Source organism: Platalea leucorodia (genome assembly GCF_965183815.1).
Source record: "Platalea leucorodia genome assembly, chromosome: 9".
Taxonomy (NCBI): domain Eukaryota; kingdom Metazoa; phylum Chordata; class Aves; order Pelecaniformes; family Threskiornithidae; genus Platalea; species Platalea leucorodia.
In genome coordinates this window covers 36,372,997-36,397,765 of record NC_138831.1, presented here as the reverse complement: position 1 = coordinate 36,397,765, position 24,769 = coordinate 36,372,997, and the positions used below count along the sequence as shown (strand labels likewise).

The following is a 24,769-nucleotide window of genomic DNA, read 5'->3' as shown; positions in this document are numbered from 1 at the left end:
CAGGCCGGGCCCCGCCGCCATCCCCCCGCTGCCGGGGCGCCCGGGGGCGAGGCGGGGGGGTGCCCGTGGGGCCGCCGACAGCGCGGCGGCGCCTCCCGCCCGCCCCCGGCCGGTAGCGGCGCGGCGCGGCAAGGGTTAAGGCCGCGGCGGCGCTCGGCGCGGAGGGATACGGAGCCGGAGCCGTGAACGTGGTGCTGAGGCTCTGTAAGCAAAAAAATGTCTGCCTGAGGGAAACCCACAAGTTCCTTCCAGCGGGGGGGGAGCGCTCGCCTCGTCGCCTCCCACCCAGCCCGCGGCCCGCCCGCCGTCGCCGGCCCGGCCCTGGTCACCGGAGCGTACGGGGGGCAGCAGGTAAGTGCGGGCGGCGAGGGGCCGGGAGAAGTTGGGAGAGAGCGGTGGGGGGAGGGAAGCGGCGGCCGGGCGCCCGCGGGGGCAGAGACGGCGGCGAGGGGCAGGGGGCCGCGGCCGGGCGGGAGCGGGGCTGCCCGGGGGCCGCCGCGGGGGCGGCGGGGAAGGCCGCGGAGGAGGAGGCGCCGCTGGGGAGCCCGAGGGGCGGCAGCCCGGGCGGCGGGGCGGCGTGCGGCGCGCCGGGGTCTCCGCCGGCGGCGGGGCGGGCCGGGCCGCGGACCCCGGGCGGGCTGCGGCGCCCGGCCGCGGGCAGCAGCGAGTCCCCACGCGCGGCGTTCGGGGCGCGCGTTACCCGCCGCGCGGCTCCCGGCGCTCATAAAGGATCGCGGCGGCCGCAGCCCGGCCCCGCCGCGCCGGGCGGCTCCGAAACTTGGAGGGGAGCGGGGCCGGGCAGCGCCCCCGCCGCTCCCCCGCGGCGCCCGCCGGGCACAAGGGAAGGCGCGGACCCCGCCGCCCCTCCTCCCTCCCCCCCCCCCCCCCCCCTCCCCCGCCGCGCGCGCGCACGCCCCCCGCCGCACGCGCATTCCACCCCGCACCCTCCCCCGCCCGCCCGGCGGCGGCGCGCGCGCGCCCGGCCGGCCCCGCGCCGCGTGTGCGCGTGCGGTGCGCGGGGGCGGCTCCCGCCCCGCCGCGGTCCCGAGCGCGGAGCGGCGGTGGCGGGCGGCGGGCGGTGAGAGCCGCCGGCGGCGGGGATAATGCCGGGGCAGAGATGGCCGTGCTGAGGCACATCCCGCCCCGCTTGTCAGCCCCATTGTTGCAGAGGCAGCGAGTCACTTAATCTCTGGCTCGTTCCCCGGACTTCGCTGGGCCGCGGCTGGGTCTTCGCTCTCGCTTGCCGGGGGGGACCCTCGCTCCTGGCGGCGAGGCCCCGCTGCGGCGTGACTGCGCCTCGCTCGAGCTGGGGGAGGAGTGGAAGGAGGGAGAAAAGGGAGTCTGAGGAAACTTAGGGAGAGTTGGTAGTTTGGGGAAGCTGCGGCTGATCCCGTCAGCCCGCCCGGTAAGGAGGGGCTCCCCTGGGCTCCCCCTGCCCCCGCGGCAGGGCTGCGGGTACCAGAGGCCCTTCTTCGCCGGGGGCCGGTTCCCCAGTGTCGGGGGTCGGCACCAGCCCCGTGCTGAAGTTCTCCCTGTGCCCCAGAAGGTGATCGGAGGAGCGGAGGAAGATGAATTCCCAGCAGCAGAGGATGGCCGCGATAGGAACTGACAAGGAACTGAGCGACTTGCTGGACTTCAGCGCGGTAGGATATTCTCCGAGGTCTTCTCATGGCTTCTGCGTGGTAAAGCGAGCTGGGGAGTAGGGGCAGCAGCGTGCAGGGCTTGGCTGCGTCCGTCTCAGCCAAGTTGGACACCTGAACTTTGATGTAATGTCTAGACTTCCAGATTTAATACTGTAATACCAGCTGGGTCAATTGGTTTAACTGGTTAAAATCAGGCTGACCCAGTGCTGGCATAATCTAATAATTAACGTTTGCTAAGCTGGCGTGTGGCACTGGTACTTTGGCTTTTTTTTCTTTTCCTTTTTTTTTTTTTTTTTTTGTAACAAACCAAAAGAAAATTTAATGCCTGTAAATGGCACAGGTTATTCATTGATAGTTAGTACAGTGATTTTGGCTTAGAAAATTGTAGGTATTTTCTGTGTGATACTTTTAACAGATTTCAAAAAGGTGCTTGATTTATAAACAGAAAACTACTGCCTCTCAGAAGCTGTCTTTATCCAGTGACTTTAAACTTGGAGATCAATAAGAAATACATTTTGAGTAGCAAAATTTAAGATATATAACTATTTTAAATTGCCATAGTAATACTAGGTCTCCTTTTAATTTTATTTTTTTTAAGTTGATTGTGTTCATGTAGAAAAGAGGTTTTAGTGGTATTAATAAATTGTAAGTAGTACTTTGGCTTGTTGGCTTTATGAGTCTAAACATGCATCTTGCATTCTGTTTATTTTCTAGCAGAAAAATTAATCAAATAATTGTTTCCTATTAACTTTTTTCAAAGTTTACATTAATAACAGCACAGAGTTTCAAAGCCAATTTAAACACGTCTTTTTTTTCTTGTTTTGCAGATGTTTTCCCCACCTGTTAATAGTGGGAAAACCAGACCAACTACTCTAGGAAGCAGCCAGTTCAGTGGATCAGGTAGGATGCATGCGAGATACATAAAGTTCATGTAACTGGGTCTTGATGTTTTAGCTTAATCTTCATGTGCTCGAAGTATGGTAATCTTTCATTTGTACATAGTCTCATAAGACATTCAGATTAATTAGAGATGTGCTGTTTTGATCTGACTTTATAACACATTTTGTTAACTTTAACCACAGTTTTCCTTTTATGCCTTAGACTACTTGTCCCAGTACAGTGAAGTGTTAAGTATCTCTAGTCATACTGACATGCAAGTTATCTGTTCATCTGTTAGGTTAAAAATGAATGGCTTCTTTGTTTTTGTTTGTTTGATAAAATCCAACTTACCTGTTCAATTGGAGCATTTCCTAACCCCTGTGTGAAAGGGGAAAACACTTAAGTGAAATGCCAAATAATGAAATACTCCTGACTCAAGGATATATTTGAAAATGTAGTTCTTAAGGGAAATGTAAGGCTAATATGATTTTCTAGTACTGTAGAATTCTCAAAGTCTTGATGAGTAGAATTCTCTCACGTTGAACCATTATCAGTGCATCTGGAAAACAAGTAACTGTATTTACATGTTGCATGTACTTTGTGGCTTCAATGTCTTTTCATTGATGTCCACCAAATAGCTCTTTTCAGAGACGTTTAAGCCAAGCCTGTTATAGGAAATAAGTGCAATTTTTTAACAGATACTCTGTTTCATTCTTGTAAAGGCTATGTTTGTTACTACTTGCAACAGAGATACTAAGTAACTTTTTAATAATGTGTTTTGTTCTTTTTTATGTATGCTTATTTTCCATGAATACAGTGAAATGATATTTTTTCTCTCCTGAAATATATAAGTGGTTTTGTCTTGCTTTTTGAAAGTACATCAAGTTTAAATTATTGGCAATAGTAAGACTGCAAATCCCTATACAATGTAGTTAATGTTTTTCTTTTTTTTTAATACAAATATTCAAGACAATTGTTTCTCAAAAGCTTGTTTTAAAAGACATTCAGGCAGCTAAAACTTGCTGTGGGGAGCACAACCTGAGCATCTCATTCCCCTTTCCCCTTGCTTTTCCTGAGGAAGTAGAATAATTTTCTGTTGAATAATAAAGCTTTCATTTTTAGTTTAGCTCTTAGATCAGTCTTAGGTAATGCGGCTTGCCCTATTTGTAGGTAATGTTTCCCCTTCTTTCCTTGGCTGGCTCAGAAAAAGGGAGAATGCCAGAATACTTAGCTTTTGGGGAGAAACATTGTTATTGACACCTTGAATTTCTTTACCAATATGGTGTATCATCACATAGATACCAATTATGAGCAATACACTGCAGCTGTCAAACAAGCTACAACCTCAGCTGAATTCCCCTTGGAAAAGATAATGCTATAGAGTTGTGGGTTTTAATTCAAAACATTTCTAGTTGTAGAGATTTACTGGTTAGTGGGATTATATGCCCTAATTCTTGTAATGTTGCGACCTAAGCCTTGACCTAGGGGGATTACTCTGCAGGAGTGAGAGGTAACAAACTTCTATATTAATTGTGTTCTGAAGCAGTGTTAAGTGTTGTAGAAAGACTGCGTTAAGATCATTGATGAAGTATAGACATTTAATTTCTAGCGCTCTGATTTACTTGTGATCTTGCTTTACTTTCAAGTGTTCTGTAACTTCTAGGACAAACAATATTTGAAAACTTTTTTTTTTTTTTTTTTTAATGGCTAGAGGCCACTTTTTAAAGAGAAACATGAAAGGAGGAGGTATTGGTTCCTTTGAGCTATCTAGTACTGAAAAGCACACTATGCACAAATTCCTAAAGAGTGCTTTTTAATTTTTTCTTTGAATACAGAATGATGCAACCTCTTACAGAGGCTTTCTGTGATTTTGGTGGCAGTTACAGAAGTGAAGCTTGCTTCGGTATCTTTCCCATTAAACTCAGTTGTTTTATTTTTCTGATGTCTTTACAAGCATGCTAAAGTGGTTTTTTTAGTTGGAATAAAAATGTGTTTATTGTTTGTTATTATAGAGCCCCCTTTTTCTCATTTAAACTTAAAATAAACAAACAAATCTGAAAACACCTTCCCTGCCCCCCTCAACCTGTCAGTGACTGGAGATGCAGCCTAATGGCCCCCATTAAGCAGGTGAAAATCAATGGCTTGTCTGCGAGGCTCTTTAGACTCTATATTTCCGGGAAATCTGGTTTAGAAGGAAGGAATGCTCATGATGCGTTTTCCTTGCCACCCCCCAGGCCCTCAGTTTAAAAGGACAAATTAGTTGCTGTTCAAGGATGGTTAAGCTATGTTTGTTTTTCAGGTGTGACTTTGTGAAGTGTTGGAATTACTAGGGTATATGTTATTAATTCTGATGGAACAAACTTGATCTGGTATAATTCTACAATAGTTCTGTTGATTATACTGTAAAAATACATGTGTAACTGAGTTGCATAAATAAAACGCCTAATATGACTGATATCTATTATTTGTAAGAAAATACTGTCATGGATTAATATATGAACGTTGTGTTTGGTTAAAAGATAGCTGAAGTCTGGTGTTGGGGCAGGCTTGCTTTCTACAGGTCAATCATTTATGAATGAAAGCTGCAGATGAAATAACTGAACAACTAATCTGATATATCATAGTAACTTATGACAGTAAGTTGTGTAAGCTGCTGATAAAGTCAAATAACTTGGTCGGACTGCTAGTGAAAATAAACATATTGGAAAAGTAACCTGATAGGTAAGTCAATGAGTTAAGCCACAAAAATATTCCTTGTCATACCTGTTGTAAGTACCTCCTGTTTAAAACAGGACTTCCCATTCTTTTCTCCTCCAAAACCAACTTGTGAAGATAAAGCCATTTCTGTCTTAGAAATCGTAGAAGGAGAAGGCCAAGGTCAGAGAGATGCCCTATTGGGATTTTTAATCAGGCTTTTTTGCAGATTTTATTTAAAATTAAAATTTTCTGTGTTGCTACTATGGTTAATAGCAGTGTTTATGATTTACAGTGAAATTTTTCTGTGTTTTGCTTTTGTCAAAACCACAAAACGTATGCCAATACAAATTGGATGGTTATCCATTTTGCCCAGTGCCCTTTATTTATTACAGTAACTCCATTAAAATCCAGTCACAATATCCAGGTGCTTGCCATAGGCAATAACAATGCAGTTTTCCTATGGTTTCCAGTAGGTTTGATCTCAATTTCAATTTTTCCTATGATGGAAATTTTTAAATTTCAGGTGTGGTACTGTAAATTCACCCCCCACCCACCCCTGTTTTTTTTTTCTTTTGCAAAGAACTTCTTAGATGTTAATGAAGACTATATCTGAGACAATATTTTCCTATGTGGCCTACTATCTTCAATTTTTGTAGCCTCCTCATTGTATCAATAGCCTTATTTTTGCATGTGGCTGTGTATGTGTGAGGTATCAGTCAAAAAGCTGAAGTAAGATAATGTGGATGTCTAACAGAAAACAAAGTGGTAAGAATTTAAAGAGGTACAGTTCAAGAGCTGAGTCGTCCAAATATGACACGTCTCTGGCCTGTAAGATTCTTCTGAAGCTCATGAAAAATGGGTACACATATTTGTGTGTGGACAGCGTTGGGCACAAACCTGGTGTGTACCCAGACATTCCTCATACTAGACCTACATACAAAAAAGCCTTCTGAATGTATCTGTTTAGGTATGTTTGTATCAGTTTGGTCCCCTTTTATGCAAATTCATGAGGCTGCCCTTTCCACTTCTGTCTACTAATGTACTGAGTTTGTAAGGAATGGATTGGGATAGGCCACTAATTAGTAGCTTGATGCAAAGACCATTTAAGTTGATAGCCTGCCATTAACTGGAGTGTCCCTAAATTAGGGCCATGTGTCTAGAGACTGGACACAATGGCAATTCTTTAGCAGGTCTATTAGGTTACCAGTGTTTCCAAAATGAGCAAAACCTGACTTCATTGCTGTTTGTCAGTCCTGTAAACTCTTATTTCCTTTTTAGTTTTGCATCAGCAGTTCCTTGTAAAACAAACAAACAAACTCCAACAAAAAAAAAAAGACCTTGCGAGAGTTACCTGGATGGGCAATGTTTTAAATGCTGCATTCATTAATCTACAGCAAGTGTTGAAGAGAAAAGACACTCTTAACTCTGACAGCCAAATCACAGCCTTGGAGAAAACTGCAGAAAGATCAAACTTTTTATGTATGCAAATTAGTGCTCCTAACCTTTCAAAATACATTTTTTTGTTTTCTTCTTTTTGTCAAAACTGTGATGCCTAAGAAGAATAAATTCTCTGATATCATTCTATGTGTGTTTCTGGTGCAGTCTCCCATTGAGGTATAGGAAATTCCTACTGCCTGCTCCTAATCCCTAAATTAAGGAGTTGATAAGAGGTCTCATGTAGTCACATAGTCTTGTCCTACAGTGTGTTAGGTTAGGACTCTTTTAAATTAAAAAAAAAAAAAAGTGGAAAGCCTATATTTCAGGAATTTGATCTGTATTTCTGGTTTTGTCATCTGAATTATGTTATGGTCCTGTGTGTTTTTGTTTGCTGTTCAAAAGAAGATAAGCTTATTGTATGTTAAATGCCAGAAATCTAGGGTGGCCTGTTAAAATAAACATTAGTTCATGAAGCTATGTGGCTTTTTTATTATTTTTATTTTTAATATCTAGTTTGTCCTCTAGCTCCATTAAAAGTGAACCAGCAGACCTGGTAACCTGGTATTTCATCTTTGGTTTGAGGGGTGCTAAATTCTGTCCTCTTTTGAAGAGCCTGGGAAGAGTTGTAGAAGCCTCGTGCTTGAAAGCAGAAAGGTATCTGTAGCTTCTTCCCCTCTAGTTTTTAGGGGAGACCCATGGATTACCCTTCAAATGGGCCAAACACAAGTGAGATGAAGATTTCAGTCTCCATCCCTCACCTATTGCATTTAGAAACATAAAAGGGTGATACAGTGCTAGTAAATATGTGACTCTGCAGCTTGCCTGTTGACAGCCTCTGTCTCACTATTGCTGTCTCTTTTCCTTCTCCTCTTCCCTTGCATTTGGAAAGATAAATTGTTGGACACTTACTCCATGAACAGTCTTGAAAAGTACAGCATATAAAAGGGCCAAGTAACTGCTTCCATATTCCTGTTTAAGAATGAGGAGGAGAAAAAAAAATGTTGGACGAATGGAGGGAACTGGTAACCCAACTTTAAAGCAGCCAATATCTTGCAAGGTGTTTGTGGTCGTGTGGATATTGAGTTTTTTTGTGATTTAAGAAAAAAAAAAAAAACAACAAAAAAACCCACAAAAAAAACAGAGAGGAAAAAAGGAAAAGTTACTAGAACAGCTAGGTGTTCTGAATCTAGCTTGGTGAGGAGATGCATAGGTGTTTGCCCATCATTTATTGCCATTGGCTATGGTTTTGAAATGGCTGTTATCACTTCACGTGATGATAGGAACCTCATGTCAATTGGTCAGAAATTCCTTCCTGTCTTCCAAATGGCTAATTTTAGAGTTTTTAGTAGTGTTTGGCCTGTCTTCTGTTTAGAGATACACTTGATGCTGTTAATAAGGGAAACTGTAACTTCTGCCATATTGGCATGTAGAAAGCATTAGTTCAAAAAGTTAATCTTGTATTTCCAGCGATTAGTTTTCCCTGGGTGAGAGCAGCAATGTGATCACTGTGTTTACAAGCACAGCATCTAACCTCCAATCCCTATATAAACGTTACTGTCTCACAAGGCAAGGAAAGTCTTTGCACTGTTATTTCTGGGTGGCTTCAGAAGGTCTGGGGTCGCAGTAGTGCCCTGTCCTTTCCTGATGCGGATGGGGCACCTCCCGCCATCACCCTTCACCCCAGCCAGTAGCTCTGTCATCTGCCAAATTTTTCTGATCTACTGTAAGTGATGAAGACTATCCAGATGCTTTGGAGAGTGGTCTTAATGGCACGTGGGAAGGAATATGATTTGAAATTGCCTGTTGCTGTAGTTTTGGATTTACCCAGAGAGCAGTGTTGATATAAATGTAAACACAAGGACTAAAGGTTTGGGTGAAGTGGAGGAAGAGTCCTGAAAAGAAACTGAGGAGAAATTGCATGTTATCTGAGGAATTCCTTTTCTTTAAAGAGAAGTATAAATGAGATTCTTAGGTATTTGTGTGTCCTTTAATGGCAACTGAACTTGTACTTAGTCCCTTAATTACTGTAGAACTTTTATTATGTCTGTAGCTTTTGCTAAGGTTTATGGGTTTTTGTTTTATTTGTTTGTAGTCTTTTTTTGGTCTTTGGCAAGGGAATTTTATGTTAAAAGCTTGTCATTCCTACCTACATGCCAAACTTCCCCCTTCCCCCCACTTCTTTCCAGCTGTCACACAAAGAGGACTTAACCCCTTAGTCATTTTGCCATTGAGTTGGTATGACAGCTGTTTGTCTCAGATAATTCTACTTTATCCATAGTTGAGCCTATAGATACTGTTATATGATTTCTGTTAATCTACTGTATACTATACTATAAACTTTTTTTTTTGGTACTCTAATATTGAAGGATTATGTTTTAGGGGAATAGCATTGAGCATTTTTAGAAGTTTTATAAAATTTCTTAAATTACCTTTAGAGCCAGATGTGATCTATGTGATATAATAAATAAGTCTTCTATCTTAAATTTCCTTCAAAATAAGTATTAGTTTATCATATTTGAAAATTCAGTTTCAATAAATGACTTCACTGAATAAAGTATGTTCTCTAAAAAGCTTTTTTTAGAGGGATTGTCTAATTTAAGTGTTAGCACTTCTTCAGAAGTACATAGCAAAACTTGATTAGTTTTGTATGTTCTCCTGTAAGGAAGTCACTAAGTTTAAATAGTAAATAAAGAAATAAGAAAAGGCACTATTTTCTTTTGCATGCGAGTTATTTGATGGAGATTGTTATTGAACACTTGTAACTAGTTTTAAATTGTGTGTACACCTTAATCACTTTTTTTGGTTATGAAGCATTGTAAGAAAAGGGGGGGAAAGTATTATTTCAATGCATAATTATAATTCTAAGAACAGGAAATGCATTTTTAGTCTCTATTTTTTTTCTGTCTTAAGTAGTGATGGCCACTCCTTCAATTTTTTGGGTTTTTTATTAATATGAAACTCTAGAAGTTCCCAGTTCTATTGTATACCTCAACCTGATGATTTGGAAGTACTTGTGGACTTCTTAAATACTATAATCCATTATTTACTAGTGGTTGTAGGGGCAAGGGTTTTTTTCTATTATGAGTCTAAGATGAGATAATGATAATTTTTTTAATGTCTTGAATGAATGCCTTGTTTTTTTTTATTTGTAAAACAAAGCTGTGTTTGTAAACACAACATTCAAGAACATAAAGGACATACTTTTTTGGTGAAGATGTTAACTGAATACCAAGAATGATCTGAAAGAGCAGCTTTTGTTATATTTAATAATATCTCACTGTCTTCAGAGGATAATCAGGCTAAAATGTACCCAATCAATCTTTAGGACTTTGTTAGATTCTTCTTGTATGCTGGGGATGTGATTTTTTTTTTTTGTTTTTTGAAAGAAGGAGCTGAAATTGCTTTAAATTAAATAAACTTCATGTTCTTACTGATGTAATGCAGAAAAATCTTTCTTGATCACATCAAAATAATTGTTGCTGGTGTTTTAAAGAAGTACTTGGAATGGAGGGTGGAAGAGGAAGAGACTTGATAAAAAGGGTTTACTTTACAGCCCTGTTGGTAGGGTAATGCTCTCTAGGAATGTTAGTAAAACCTTAGCATAAAACTAAGTAAGGTTTGTCTTGGACAAGGAAGTTATACGCTTCCATATTAGTGCTATGGAAAACTTCAAAAACTGCTCATGCTATAGAATTGTGTTTAAAAAAGAAGCCAAAAAGTGTACGTTTCTGGTATTACGCACAATTTCCTCTTTATTGGTAAGTGGAAAATAGGTAAATACTTTTTACATATAGCTGACAGTTTCGAATTAATACATTTTTTTTCCTGAAGTAAATCTTGTTTATTGCAGTGGACCTGATTCCTTGCTCCTAAAGTTCTACAGAGATTGCCTGTATTGGTTTTTGTAAGCATGTGAGATATTTGTTATGCTTTTCAAGTCTTTTTTTGGTATTGCAGACTCATTTTTTTCTGTACCGGTTGTAGCTGCAGGAACAGTGGTATCTCCGTGTCTTCATCAGGTTATTAGTTACATGGAGTTCTGGTAATAAGCTGAACCACTTGCTTTCGCTGTTCTACTTTCCTTTGCATGAGCAAAACTGCAGGAAACATTTTGTTTGTGCCTTTGCTGCTGATGAAGTTGAAGCAGTGGTAACACAGAGAAACTTAAGTTAGTCTGGGCTGGAGTTTTATAAAGAAGTGTATTCTGAGCCTTGAGTTGTGAAAATTACATTTTAGACAGCGTATGTTTTCCCCTTTTTAAATGCAAAGATCAATAGGCAGAACTAATTGTTAGAAAAACATACCTAGTAAAACAAAATCCAAATTTGGTCATTTCTAGTTTTGTACATTTTGTGGGTAAAATACCAATGAATATCAGACCATGAATGTGCATGTTCTGTGTGTTAAATGCAATTGAGTTTAAACCAAAGTTTACCCTTAATTCAATATAAGAAAGAACTTGGTCTGTAGCATTCCCTGGTGTCTGTATTTATTCTGTTTAGAGTATAACCAAAATATATTGCTAATTTTACTATGTATATCATTGTCTTTGGAGAGTGAATTGATTTATAGTCCTCCCGTCTTCTTCCGTGTTCAGGTTTTACAGACAAAATCTTTCGTGTATTGAATGGTTCCAAGTCTTACCTAAAATAAAAACTGAATGCACGTCAGTGGTTTTGTATGTACTATCTGCATTTTTATCATCTATCTAAAAGTTCAAAATAAACTGTTGTGTTTTGGGGTTTTTTTTACTTGAATGAGGCAATAAGAAGGGAACCAGACAGAAGATTTAGCAAAACATAAAAGTTAGAGTGTGATTCATACCTATTAGCATATAATGTGTGAGAAAAATGTGGAGTCTAATTTAAAATAACATTGCTTTGCAAACTTGGTTTCTCTAGTTCTGTTGGAAAGCATGTTTAAAGCCTAAAAGATTTAGATAAATCTGTTACAAAGTCATTGAATTTCACATTTTGCATGCTGCAGGGATGTCTTGTAACCAAATATCTCTTGAATTTTCTACTGTGTTGCATTAGTGTTAGTAGGATTCTGTGGAGATAAATATACTTCAGAAAATCCTGAAGTATTTTTAGTCTTCTGTAGGAGAATGGAATTCACTGTTGATATTTTTATTTTTTGTTTATTTCAATGCAAGATACTATTGTCTTGCTGTTATCCCAAGAGCTATTGCGGCTACTCTGTGAAATGATTAAACCAGACAGCTTCGCTTGTAGGACAAACATTTTTTTTATATTGTGATGTTTCGATGATTTTCAATGCGACACCTATCCCGTTCCAGTTTCTTTATGCAGCAACTTCATGAGTCATAATCCTTGCAAAAGAACACAGCTTAAAATAATCACTGATTGTTTCTTTGCAATTCTATTCACTGCCCACTGCAAATAAACAAGAGCAGAAATGACAATATCATTTAATCCTTTAATGTTTGCTTTTGACGTGCAAAACATTTTCTTGTAATAGAGAAGTAATCCATAAGGAGGGTAGCTGCTCTTTCATCTTCCTGAACGCTAAATGAAGCCAAGGCTTTTGTGAAGAGATGGTGATTTAATGAAGATGACCGAGTTTTGGAGTAATGAAAAGCTTTTGTATATTTCTAAAATGATGTGTGGTGCTTACTACTGCAGAGTTCAAACGGCTGTATTTTGTAGTATGTCTTTGCAAGATTAGTGCTTGTAATGCTTAGATGCAAGGTGATTGAATGGTATGGTAAATCAGAAATTTTTCCCTTCGTTTGATTTTATAAAAGAAATGCACATCTCTGCCACTTTATGTGTATAAATGCATGTAATGGCTGACATGTGTTCCCTGCTCTGTGTAATGCTTTTATTTTGGTAACCTTGAAAATATCTCTGATATCGTATTCCCTTGCCAGAGGACAGTAATAAGCACACAAAAAAATGAAGCATGAACTTTGTCAATATTACTTATGGCAGGAACATCTGAATTAGATATTTTTCTTGCAAGTACTTGTAAGATGCTGAATTTAAAAAACTCCTCCTCAACTAAAAAAACCAAACAACAAAACAACAAAAAAACCCCAAACAACCCCCCCCCCCAACCTTCCAAAACCCCAAACCCCAATAAAAACCCAAACAAACCAAACCCCCCATCTTTTTTCCCTTTCAGTTGTTCATTTCATTAGTTTATTTGGAATATTTTTTTTTTAATAATCTGTAGTATGACTACTTGCAAAGCAAGCTAGATAATGCATGATAACTGCAAAAGGAAGCAGAGAGAGGCTTTAAAGGATGGGAGACCATATCCTCTCCAGAACACACTCTCCCAACAGTCTTTCAGGCCTTCACGAAACAGCGCAAGGGCCTTTTATTTTTCCTTCTTTGTAAGTCAACCCCTTTAAAGTGGGAAGTAGTCAGCTTCTATAGAAGTTAATTTAATCTTTTTTTTTCCACCAAGATTGTAAAGAAGATTGTGATTCTTTACAAAAAGTTTCTACTTGTATGTTAGTCTTCAGTATATGAGCACTGTATTGTACAACCAGAAGTAATCTTAAAGGTTGCCAAACTATTTTAGGGTTGCCAGGAACGTAAAGAATGCAACCATGTTGCTACGTTTCTCATTGTGTTACAGGAAAGATATATCTGACCATCTGGGGTGAATGTACTGAGGTGAGCAATAGCAGGCTGTTTTTTGTCTACTTTTTGAAAACTTTCCTGTAATAAAAGTGCAGAAATGGATATGTAACTTAAATTTCCTTCTTACACTTTTTAATGGCTCGAATTACTGGCAAGTCCCTATGTAGTAGTATACAATCTCTTACAAGTGTAAGGGTGATATGTATGGCATGGATGCTTAAAACTGCATGTTAGGTGAATAAATTTCAAAACATGTCAAGGCTGTGCATTCGTGAATGCATTTCTGGGAAGAAGGTGAAGCATTATAAGAGACTGCTTTTTTTTTTTTGAGTGATGCAGTAAAACCAGAGTTTATATTTATATATGTCCGTAATTAAACCCACTTTATTTTCAAGGTACTTGTTAAGAACTGAATAATGGCTTCAATCATTTCCTTACTTACTATGTACTAACATTTCCTTTTTCCTTTTCCCCGATCCTGTTAAGGGAAATTGGGATCAGAGAAGAGGGAAATGCCTCCATATGGGAGATGCTGAGTAGAGCAATTTATATTTTATGCTAAAGGTTATATTCCTTTTGGCCTTTGAATAGCCTATATTTGTTTTATAAAGTGAATGGCATTTTTTTCTCCTAGATGCAGCTGTTTATTTGTAGGTAACCTAAGTGCCCTGTGAACTATCATCAAAAAACCCTGTTTTGTACCTTATAATTCTGCAAGTGAAAACTGCTATGTGTATGACAGTGTGACTTGTGCTGCAGTGAGGAATCAGTCGGAGTTTGGCCATCTCTCATGTATGTGTCATAGGTTGTCTCTGAGTTGGATACTGGAGAACATGCTGTTGCCATAGCAATGAAAGTCCTTTTGAAGGCAGAATTCTTGGCAGAGCTGTTGCATCTCCTAAAGTGCTTGGTGCATTGGTCTGATGAAAGCACCTTGTCAGTATTAGCACATAGCTGTAGTGAAAAGAGCGGGAAGTATAGGTATCTTTAAAATACACAATTTTCTTTTTCACAGCTAATTGTTGGTTGAACCCCCTGTTCATAAAGCTACAGCTTTTTAAAATCTTACGCTGTGAACAATTCTTATACTTAACATACTTAGCTTGAATGCATATGTAGATTGAGCTGTCGTAACAGCTAACTGGTGTTTATTGGAAAACTATCGCTGTATGACTTTCATAGTTTTCTACAGTACTGGTCCCTTCTAGTACTTTGAAAATATATTTTTTAGAGAGTTTCCTCCATGATTTTGGTTACCGCAAAACAGTTGTGAAAATACGCTGCTTTATTCGTAATGCTTTTCAACTTGATATTTTCCTTTTTTCTGAGTGAACTGGTTGCCTTGCTCCCATATTATTTATATTGCAGAACCCTAAATGTGACACTAATGGGGGAGAATCACTTATGGAGATGGCTAGTTCTGTATTAATTTGGAAAATATACCTTATGCAGAATCCCTTTTTCAGCAAATGCGGATAGATCTTTGTGTATAAACATTTCCTCCTCTGAGTGTGGTTTTGTTATCAAATTAAGAAAAGGCTGTGAATTTCTTGTGTTGCATCAGGTATATAATTTTTTTTTTATAAGTGAGGTTTTCTTCCCCAAGATGAAGTCTAGGAGTTCAGAGGCAACTTGTATAGTGCAGGTACTGTAGATTAGACAGCAGTAACGTCCATTTCTACACGTGCTGTGAGGATGGAGTTGATTAATTTTTTCCTTATTTAAAAAGATCAAACAATTTTAAAAGTGAGGGATATAAAGAAAAAGTGAAAACTTTTCTAAGTCTCCAGGAGACAATTACTGTGGTTAACACTGTACAGCATATTCTTTCATGTGGACTGGGATTTCCGTGTTTAAGAGCTCCTTTGTTACTGAAAGAGCCTCTAGAAGAGAAGAATTTTGAAGTTACCCATATAGCTTGCTCCATCCTTTGCAGCTTTTTATGTAACGTAGTCTTTAGCTTTATCACTTTCTCTGAAATAGTAGATGTAGATGAGAATTAAACAAACACTTTGTTCTTTTTTCTCCTTTCAAGTGAAGTTAAGGAAGAATGAAATAATTAATACTTTATTTGTACTTGAAAATAACTTTCTGCCTGCTGTAGCAGTTGTGTGCATGTGCCATACTAGTGATCTTTAGCTTGGGTTTTGTTTTTGAATCCCTGCCCTCTCTTGCCCCTTTCTCAGAGTAGGAAAGAAGCATAGCTTCAGGTTGGCTTGGCCTTGGGAAGTGTTACTGAGCGGCTGCTCTAAGCAGTTTAGACAGGACTTGTTACTTACAGTTTCTACATGTGTTGGTCTAACCTGGATAGACATGTCGTGGTGTAAGTGACCTTGGCATGGTGACCAGATGCTGTACCAAGGAGAGGTCAGCATTGATTACGCGGAGAGCGTGAACCAAGGGAATTAGACTCTGCAAGGTGTCTGCTTGTTGTTGTTTTCCCTTTTTAAGCAAATTTAATGCTGTCTTAGCCGATGTGTGTACTGAAGCTCTGTTGCTATTCTTGGGAATGAACACAACATTAATAACCCAAGTTTCCTCTAACTGTTTTGCCAGTTGGTCTCAAGTCACATTTGGGGAAAAAAGGTCTTTCACGGCTCCAACAAGAGTTCCATTTATATGTCCTTTTAGCCTTTGAGTCAATTAATACTGATTGAATAGGCACTGTTTTTGGGATTGTGGCAATAGGTTCACTGAAATACTTTGAGATAAGCTCATTGTGTTCTGAATATGTAAGTATGTATTAATACTGGCCTGATTTCGTCAGGCTTAGCAAAGATAACATTTCAAATGAGTTTAATATGAGAAGTTAAGTATTTATCTTTTGAAATTCTAATTCTGAAAGAATTTTATACTTGGATGACTGATTCTAAAATGAAATGAGCAGCTCATGTAATTCATGTAACGAGCTTCCGTCTTGAGATATTCAGTACTTTTCAATATCCTCTGGTTTTGTTTCCATCTATGCTACTCTTTTATCAGATCCGTTAAATTATAGGGATATGGAATACGGAATTATGAACAAAATACGAAATTCTCAAAATGTGAAATTTTTTTGTCTTAATGACCTTTTTCGTGAAAATTCATATCTAGAAATTCACTAGGAATAGCAAATTCCTAGGACATATTATTACTCACTTGATACTTAGTGCTGTTATTTTTGGAATTTAAATAAGCTAAAGCAGCCATTAATATCTCCATCAAAAAACTTTTGCCAAGATTGTATTATTGCATATTGAAGAGGAGATAATCTTGATTTTTAAAGGACATAGCTAAGAGGCAAAATTTCTGTTCATATCTTGCTGCATAGTTCCTATGTCCCTTTGAGGAACTGCCTTTTTTTTTTCTTTTCTATTTTCTGGTTTCCTTAGCTGTAAAATGAGGGCTAGTGTTCACACTGTAGAAGAGACAGTAAGTGTTTTTTTAACTTCCTCATTCAGGTAAATGGTGGACTTGGAATGGGTTAATAGGAATAACTTCATATGACCTAAGCAGAGTTAAATTAGCTGGCACATATTTTTAGTGTTAATATCCACTCTCTCCTTTTGTATGTAATTTCTATGTGTCTGCTTGTTTAATTCAATCTTTCACTTACGTTGATGAAGTTTTTGGGTTTTTCTTTTTCAATTCCGTTCTTACTGTATCTACTATACAGCTTTTTAAATGTAAGTTCTGCTATTTAAAAATGTGGAAATGCAAATTTCAGTCTAGGACTCACAGCAATGTTCTAGAAACTGTTTCAGCATACCTTCACAGATTACATATGCTTCTCATTTTTATTTGAATTTAATCCAAATAAGAAAGCGCAGATGAATATATTTGCCTAAACTTCTCCAAGGAAGGAAATTGCTAGTCTAAAAAGGTTTCCTGATACATAAACAGAAAACAGCCCTGTCCATAGCTATCCTTTGTATTTAATGGATTAAATTCACTTTGACAGTTGGATATATGTACCAGTGTCTAGCCCATGGCCACGATCTAATAATCATGGATATGGTAACAAGTCGTCTAAAAAGATTCAGTAATCAAGTGTTTTTTTGACAAAACCTACTCTGACTGAAACAAGAAATGAGGCTGTGTTAAATGTGACTCCATTTGCTACTGTGCCTGTATTCTGAATACTTAATAAATACCCTTTGGGATATCGTAGACAGAACCTATGCTTTAACAGAGATGGAAAGCTAATTGTGCTACAACAATGTGTGTTTAAAGTTATGAAACAAATTTGATCTAACCTAGTGATCATGAAGAACTTAGTTTCAAAACATTAATTTCTCCTTCCCCTGAAGTGCTTTTTAACGTGTTTGTTTCTTCTGTCATAAAAATAGTTGTATACCATTAAATAGAGCCTTTTGTGAATTACACAATTCTTATATCATAATTCTGGTATGTGAGGGGAAGTTTAAGAAGTACTGATGAGTAAATACATGTCAAAGAGGAAGACTTCAAGCACTACAGATATTTTGAAAGCAAATACTTTATTACATGCTAACAGTGTGCTTTGGTCTCAATTTCATTTGGCTAGTAAAATCTACATTATATTTAAATATCCTTTAAGAGAAAAACAATGCCTTGGCCCTCAAACAGTCCTTTGTAACGCAAAATTAAGCTAGTGTATTTTGCCAAACTAGCATGTTATGACTGTTGTTTTATATTTTGTTCTAGCTTTTGGGGAAAAAAGCTGCTTTACATTCTATAAACCTCAGTAAAATCAACCAGGTTAGGATAAAAACAAGTGTTCCAAAAATTGAAACTTTGTTCTCTCTTCTTTTACTTTAAATAGAATTTCTGATACAGCTAGCAGGAACAATGTTTTAGAAAACACTGGAGGGGGAAGAGAGTGTGAACCAATGTAAGGAATTAAACATTCCTTTAGGAGGGTGAATTAACTGTTCACCCCAATTTATAGGTTACATTTCAACAACTTCTGAATGTGATACTTGCTCTAAGGCTCTTTTTTTTTTTTTTTCCCCTTAATGTCTGCTTTCTCATCTTTTTGTAGCTCAAGTGATTTGAGGTACTTATTTTTAAACTTAGCAGTAGCTTTTATGAGAAGTAGGATGTTTGCACTTAAGCTGGTAATTGGGGAGACACAGAAAGCTGGGGAAATCGGGAGGTAGAAGTATGTTCCCGGGGAGCCCAGGAGATTGATCGGGTTGAAACTGTTAGTGTGGGAAGGTTATTTGCTTTTCCACATGCCTGATGTGCAAGAAACTTTAGGGATTCTTACCACTTCATTTGTTGTTAGTGTGCAAGGTATACGTTTGATCCTTCACTGTTTTGCTATTGTAGATAGATGTCTTCTCCAATTTTTTGTTGAAGAATTTTTGTCTGAGTTAAGTGGTAATGACACAGAATATGAAAGCAACTTTCATGTTTATTTTGGCAGGATTGTGTTATCCAAAAACTCAGAACAAAGCTTAAGAGCATCAACATTTGTTAAGAGTGGTGTTCAACTTTGAAGCTGGGAAATAAAGAACTGTGCTACTCTGCCCTTGGTGTTCTTCGTGCAGATGGCCACGTCCATTCCCATGTGCTTACTACTGTCCACTGCCAGGTTTCTGTTACTGGGTTTGGTAGTTGGGGATGTCTTTGTTCTGGCCTTGATGTGGAGTACTTCTCAATTTCTGAATTAATTCTTTTTAATATGAACTTAGTTCTCAATTCCAAGGAAAAATAAAGATGAACTGTTAAAGAATGATTGTTTTTTGTAATGGTTCGTTAGTGGTGCTGCTTCTAATAGTAAGTATTAACGTCATGATTAGAACTTTCTTAATAGAATTGCTATTGGGTAGCAAGGAAAACAGTAAAGTGAGCTTCTTTTGTACAGGGTAGATTTGAATTTGTCTGGATGTTGAGCTGATTTTTAATGATTTATTTTAATTTTATTTGGTCATTTGCATTGTCCTAGACTTGTTTTCATCCATGTCGTTAATATAGTTAACTGCTTCTAGGAGCATGTGATTCCTCCGGGCATTTGTACAATATGAAACAAATGAATGCCAAGTCCTGAATGCTGTATTCTGTGTTGTGTTTTTCACTTTCAGTTAATCTTTCTAACATGTCTTTATAGACAAAATGCCCAGGGATGATTCAGTAACTTTCTCTTTCATTGCTGTTCCTGGTGCTGTGATTTTTTTTTTTTGATACAGTGGTGTCTTGCAGAAGTGATATTTTTTGTGTGTGTACAAGAAAAGAATACATGATACATGGAGTATTGTGGACATAAATATTTAGAATAGTGACTGTGCTCTGAAATATATTTTGATTCACTTTTACTGTAGGTGTATTCTTCCAGAATGCCTCAAATGAAGATTGTCATAATCACCTTTGAGCAGCTTCAAATCTTTTTCCATTTAAAAATCACTTGTCTTAAAGTTTCTTCGCACATGTGTATTTCTGGAAATGTGCAACTGAAAATGTAATTGGGAGGCACAGAAGTGTCTGCAGTCACCCCTGAACCTGTGACAGATTTAGTGTTTTGAGACTTTGCATTCTCATGGGACTAGGAATAGGCTTTTAAATATGTTCTTAGCCTGCTTTTTCCTCTGTAGCCTCATGACTAACTGACTTTAAATGCAGGCATTTTAAAAAAAAAATAAGTATTTGTTTCCAGCCCTCTTGGAAATGGTCTTTGAAATTATACGCACAATATATAGAACTAATTGGCATGCCTCCAGAATTATACTATTGAGAATGATATTATTATTTCTTCTTAGAAAGTTTGTTCAATTTATTCAGAGAAAATTTAACAAGGTAGGGAATGGGTTCATTTCTCTGAAGTCTGATACCTTTTCTTTGAAAATCTTTTTAAAAAAAAAAAAGCTTAAAATGTAAAGCATGCTTACACTTGTGAAGTACTGTGTTGTGTTCTGTAACAGCAGTAGCAATGAACAAACTGGAAGTGAAAAAGCACCAGAGATATCTGGTGTCGTGCTTCTGTCAGCACTGAAATACTGGCCACTTTTCCTCCTTGATCCTGCTCTATCATGGTACGCAAATGGGCTGAAGCTGTGATGCGGGTTGCTGAATCTTTAATTCTGGTATAATCTCATTTCTCAGGGAAAGGAATAGCTCCTTTTCCTGTATCCAAAACATTTTTAGTCTTTGTGTTTTGATTGTTATCTCTAAACACATGTGGAATTTCAGTGAGCATTTGCTAATTCAGTGAAATTTGTTAATTTTTGTCAACTTTGTCACTTTCCACTTGTATAATTTTGGGGGCTTTTATCTTCTTTTAAGTTCTGCCAGGTAATCTAGTGTTAGTATTTCTGTTTCTACATAAATTTATTCCAATTTATCACAGCTTCTTAGAATACCTTATCTTTCTAATCATTTTAGAAGCTTGCTTTTTTTCTTGCTGGTCACTTTTACTTTGGTAGTCTTCTGACATTATTCTTAAGCACTTTTTGAATTCTTTATTCTTGATCATTTTTTTTCTGACCTTAAATGAATTGATAGAGTATGTCCAGTTAGTATTTCCTTTGTTTGCTTTCCCAGACTGCAGATTAATTTAAATTTATCTCAGCTCAGTAAAAGATGTAACTTTAGACCGGTGAACATGTCGGTGATATTATCTGTATGGTTAAAAGTCAAGCACTTATATACCCAGTTTAGTTGGAGGGTTTCATCTGAATCATGTATAGACTGCTAAAGAAGTATTGATATTGTAAAGTTCCTACAAGACTAAGAATTTTATACCTGATATAATACACTTAAAGTGGTGGCATTACCTTTATAGTACAGGATATTACTGTTGGAATTTGGTTTAGATGCTGGATTAACAATCCCATACTACATTTATATTGAAGACACCTGCACGCTGGCAGTTTTTACTCTTCTCTTCACACACTTGTGTCTAAATTCACATGATCTCAGCCATTTTGGGACTAATGCTGTGTACTCTAATTATCCCTGTGCTGTAACTTTTTCCTTTGAGGGAAGGTAACCATGTGGATTTCTGTAAAGGGTGTCAGTGAACAGAAGTTATTGGCATAATGGCTCCAATTGTGCAAATAAATCTTCCATTGCTGTCGCACAGTGAACAAGCCTTTGCTTAAGTGGCCTGTCTGGTTTTCTTCCTGCCTGCGACTGATAGGAGTCAAGCTGGCTGAAAGCCATTTGCTTGTACAGCGAGCGCTGCACCCGTGGTGGAGCTTGGTTGTGTTTTACTGTCTGCAGTGAACAAATTCATTCTGCTCTTACCGCCGGCCTGGTTTTGATAGCACAAAGAGGCTGTCAGGGTTTGGCTGGTCGGAGGGAAAGAGCTCAACCAGGATGCTAAGGTTTTTTGAGGTGTGGAAATTTAGGTTCAGAAATTTTGTCATCAGCCTGTCCATAACTCCATTCTAATGGCTGGGGGCAATGCCAGTTATTTGGAAGTTGTTGCCTCTGACCTTTTTTGTTTGTTCAGTAGTCATTCACTCTTTTACAAGATTATTTGTAGGGAAATAGAAGCCCAAGAGGGGTGTGCTCTCATAGCCTGTAAAAGGTTCTCTGTTGCTTTTTGGACATGCATGTGGCCTGATACTGGAAGTGCCTTGCAGATGCCTGTGTGCGCAGTAGCGTGCAAGGAGAGAGCTGGCTCTGTTCTTAAAGTACGCTCTTCTCGATATGCCTCTAACATACTTCAAGTTGGAGGTCTGTTTTAATATCAGTGTTCAAGTGTTCCTGTGCTGGTTATAACACATTTTGGCCTTTTTGTCTTTGGCCTTTCTATTTTGATTTTCTGTTTGGGGATTTTGATGACTTCTGTTGGCACTTCCCTCTAGTGCTCTGTAGCATTAGAGTTAGTGAAAGTAGTCCTAGGAAGGCTTTTGTGCTCGTTTGTTTCAAATAAAATTTAATAATATTGCATGTCCATTAGAAAAAATATTTTCTATAAAATGTGGCTGGAGCTGGGAATGGAAAACTTTACAACTAAGTGTCATGGTAACACAGGGTGCGCTGCAGTGAAGGAAGTGTCTTGGTAAGTGTAGATATTGCTAAGTAGAAGCTTGCGAATGTGCCTACGTTTCTGTGAATGTGACTTCCTTTCTGTGTTGCTAGTGCTGACTGTGAAGGTACTTACATGTAGTAAGTTGCTGCATGTTATTAAAATACAACAACAAAAAACACCCTTTTTCCTTATGCAGCTTCTGCTTCAGTTGTATCTATCTGGATGTCTGCACTTTTTAGGAGTGACAAGTTGATTAAGAAGTTTGCCCTTTTGTTTTATATTGTGGCCTGTGACAAGTTGCTAGTGGGAGCTGTGCTTAAAACTCTGCTTTTATTATGAGAATTATAAAAAATGGACTTCTGGCTGTAGGTGTATAATCTACTGAAAGGCCTGCATGTCTTTTGAATTCAAATTAAAAGAATTAATTTTTTTTTTTTTCCCCCCAGAATTGAGTTTTCCTTTTAATTGAACAAACAGAAAAAAACCTTTTAGGTACTTCAGTTTATAGAAGGGATTTTTTTTTTTTTTTTAGTTTTTTCTTTTTTTTGTCGATAGTGGCAAGAATGGGTGACTAGCTTGTGTAAGAGTATCCTTATTTTAGTTCTTCTTCCTCAGCACGCTATACGCATTGCGTGTGCACAATGACCTCCTGGTAACTCTTCTAAACAAAATGGAATTTATCTGTGTATCTGTAGTTCGAGATGTCATTTAGAGAAATAAAAACCTCAACTGGTGTTGACTTAATTGATGTTTTGGTTGGACAGACAACCATGTGTGAAGTCAAATGATGTTGACTTTCATGCTTTGTTTTTAAAAAAGTTTTTTTCCCCCCTAAGCCTGGGGATGATTCATGCTGAGATATTAAGGAACACAGTATTAATTGTATGCTGAAGTACAGTTATACAATTATTTTAATGTAAATTCAGTTACTGAATCTAGCTAAGAGTAATAAGATAAGTAAGTAGGATGTCGGTAGAACAGTCTATATGCTGTTTCTTGTTGCTGCTGACAAATCTGTTTTGGAAAATTGGTGTCATTACTAGTCTAGATTATCCTCTGTAGGTTTGATTTCTTTTCTGGAGGGATGCAGATGATGATATAAGAATAGCTGTGTCTGTATGTGGTGAGCGTGGAGTTAAACATGTGCAAAGTTGCAAAGGTGAGGAAACAAAACCAAATTTTCCTGATAGTTACTGATTCACTGCAGTACTTACTGCTGTGTACTGGTAGAGGGCATGTGTGATTGGAGTGCAAGGGTGTTGGGTTTTGGTTTTCCCCCTCTTTTTACTGCCGTTACTTAATGAATTAATGGATAAAGTCCTTGATATTTATTCAGTCTGCAAGTTTGCTTTTCCCATAGAAGATCATAATATCTTTTTTTCATTGCATTTGAGAAAAATAAACTGTTTTGTACTGAGTTAAATACGCATATATTATTACTGATTTCTTTAACGGTACTTGACATGTGGCTTAAATTTTCCAGCCATGTGCTATTACACTGTAAAAATGCTGTTCTTTTTGTGAAGTGAGATTTGCAGGAAGGAATAATATTATTTACTAGATAAACTCAGTATTATCTGCCTTGTAGCTGTTACATGGATCATAGGAAGTAGAACACTACTTCCCTAAAACTAGTCCCTTGAACATGGCTGTTTTATAATCGGTGTAAAATTTTCACCTAGATCAAAAGTATACCTTTCTCTTGGTGTGTTAGGTACTAAGCTTTGTCACAATACATTCATTATGAGCTTAGGTTGGTCTTCCGGATTGTATGTAGTCATCAGGCTTTAAATTTCATTTATAGAAAATGCTTATGAGCACCTTTTAATGTACTGTAATCTTATTAAGCCAAGTTGCTGGTGTTTTGCCTTAGGTTTGTTCTTTGTATCCCTTCAGGCTGAAGGGTGTAGTTGATCATAAACACAGTCTTGACTATTGATTTAAAAAAAAAAAAAAAGAGCTTTAGAAGTACTTTGAATATATACTGGTATTACATTTGGCTGTGTACAAAAAGTAGTGCTCTGCTATGTATTTACATTTCTTCAGCATCTGACTCTAAGTTCTATTTACTTTTGAATTAATTATATTGGGGAATGTTTCATTTCCATCTAAAAATGTTTTATACTGCAAGACCAATGTCTGTTCTTGAAAGGTACAAACAAAGTGATTTGGTGATTTTCATTAGAATGCTTTTCGCTTACATCCTTGAGACTTTTCTGTAAATCCTTCTTTAACAGTTCTTGACATTGCTACCTCAAGGCGTTGAGCCAGCATGTGCAGTCTCAAGCGAGCAGACCTGAGTTCAAATCTCAGACTGCTCGCTCGAGGAGGCATTTTGCTCAAATCCTTAGGGAAATGTTGACCTTGTCTTTCTTAGAAAAAGTGGCACCTGCTGGCTAACCAGGAGGGGCTTTGAGGGAATTTGGAAGGAGGGTGTTTTGGTCTTGGTAGGCTGTGATATGAAACTTGGGGTTGTGAGGGCTAAACAAGTACTTGGCTCAAAGAGTGGATGGATAGAAAACAAATAGAAATTAAGATCCTTGGGAGAGAAGCACTGTTTT

The 24,769-nt window shown here is 38.5% G+C and overlaps 1 protein-coding gene across 5 annotated transcripts in view; it reads left to right on the top strand.

Moving 5' to 3' along the window:
- Positions 1–246: 246 nt before the first annotated feature.
- Positions 247–24,769, top strand: part of TCF12 (transcription factor 12) — a 175,413-nt gene continuing 150,890 nt past the window's right edge. For 4 of the 5 annotated variants that reach the window (XM_082322642.1, XM_082322640.1, XM_082322639.1 and 1 more), the window contains exons 1-3: positions 247–351; positions 1,544–1,643; positions 2,471–2,543. In XM_082322642.1, coding sequence (XP_082178768.1) covers positions 1,569–1,643; positions 2,471–2,543 — 148 coding nt within the window. In that variant the 5' untranslated portion in view covers positions 247–351; positions 1,544–1,568. Of the gene's footprint in view, positions 352–1,543; positions 1,644–2,470; positions 2,544–18,766; positions 18,828–24,769 lie in introns of those variants that run through there. The other variant, XM_082322643.1, reaches the window with a different exon arrangement.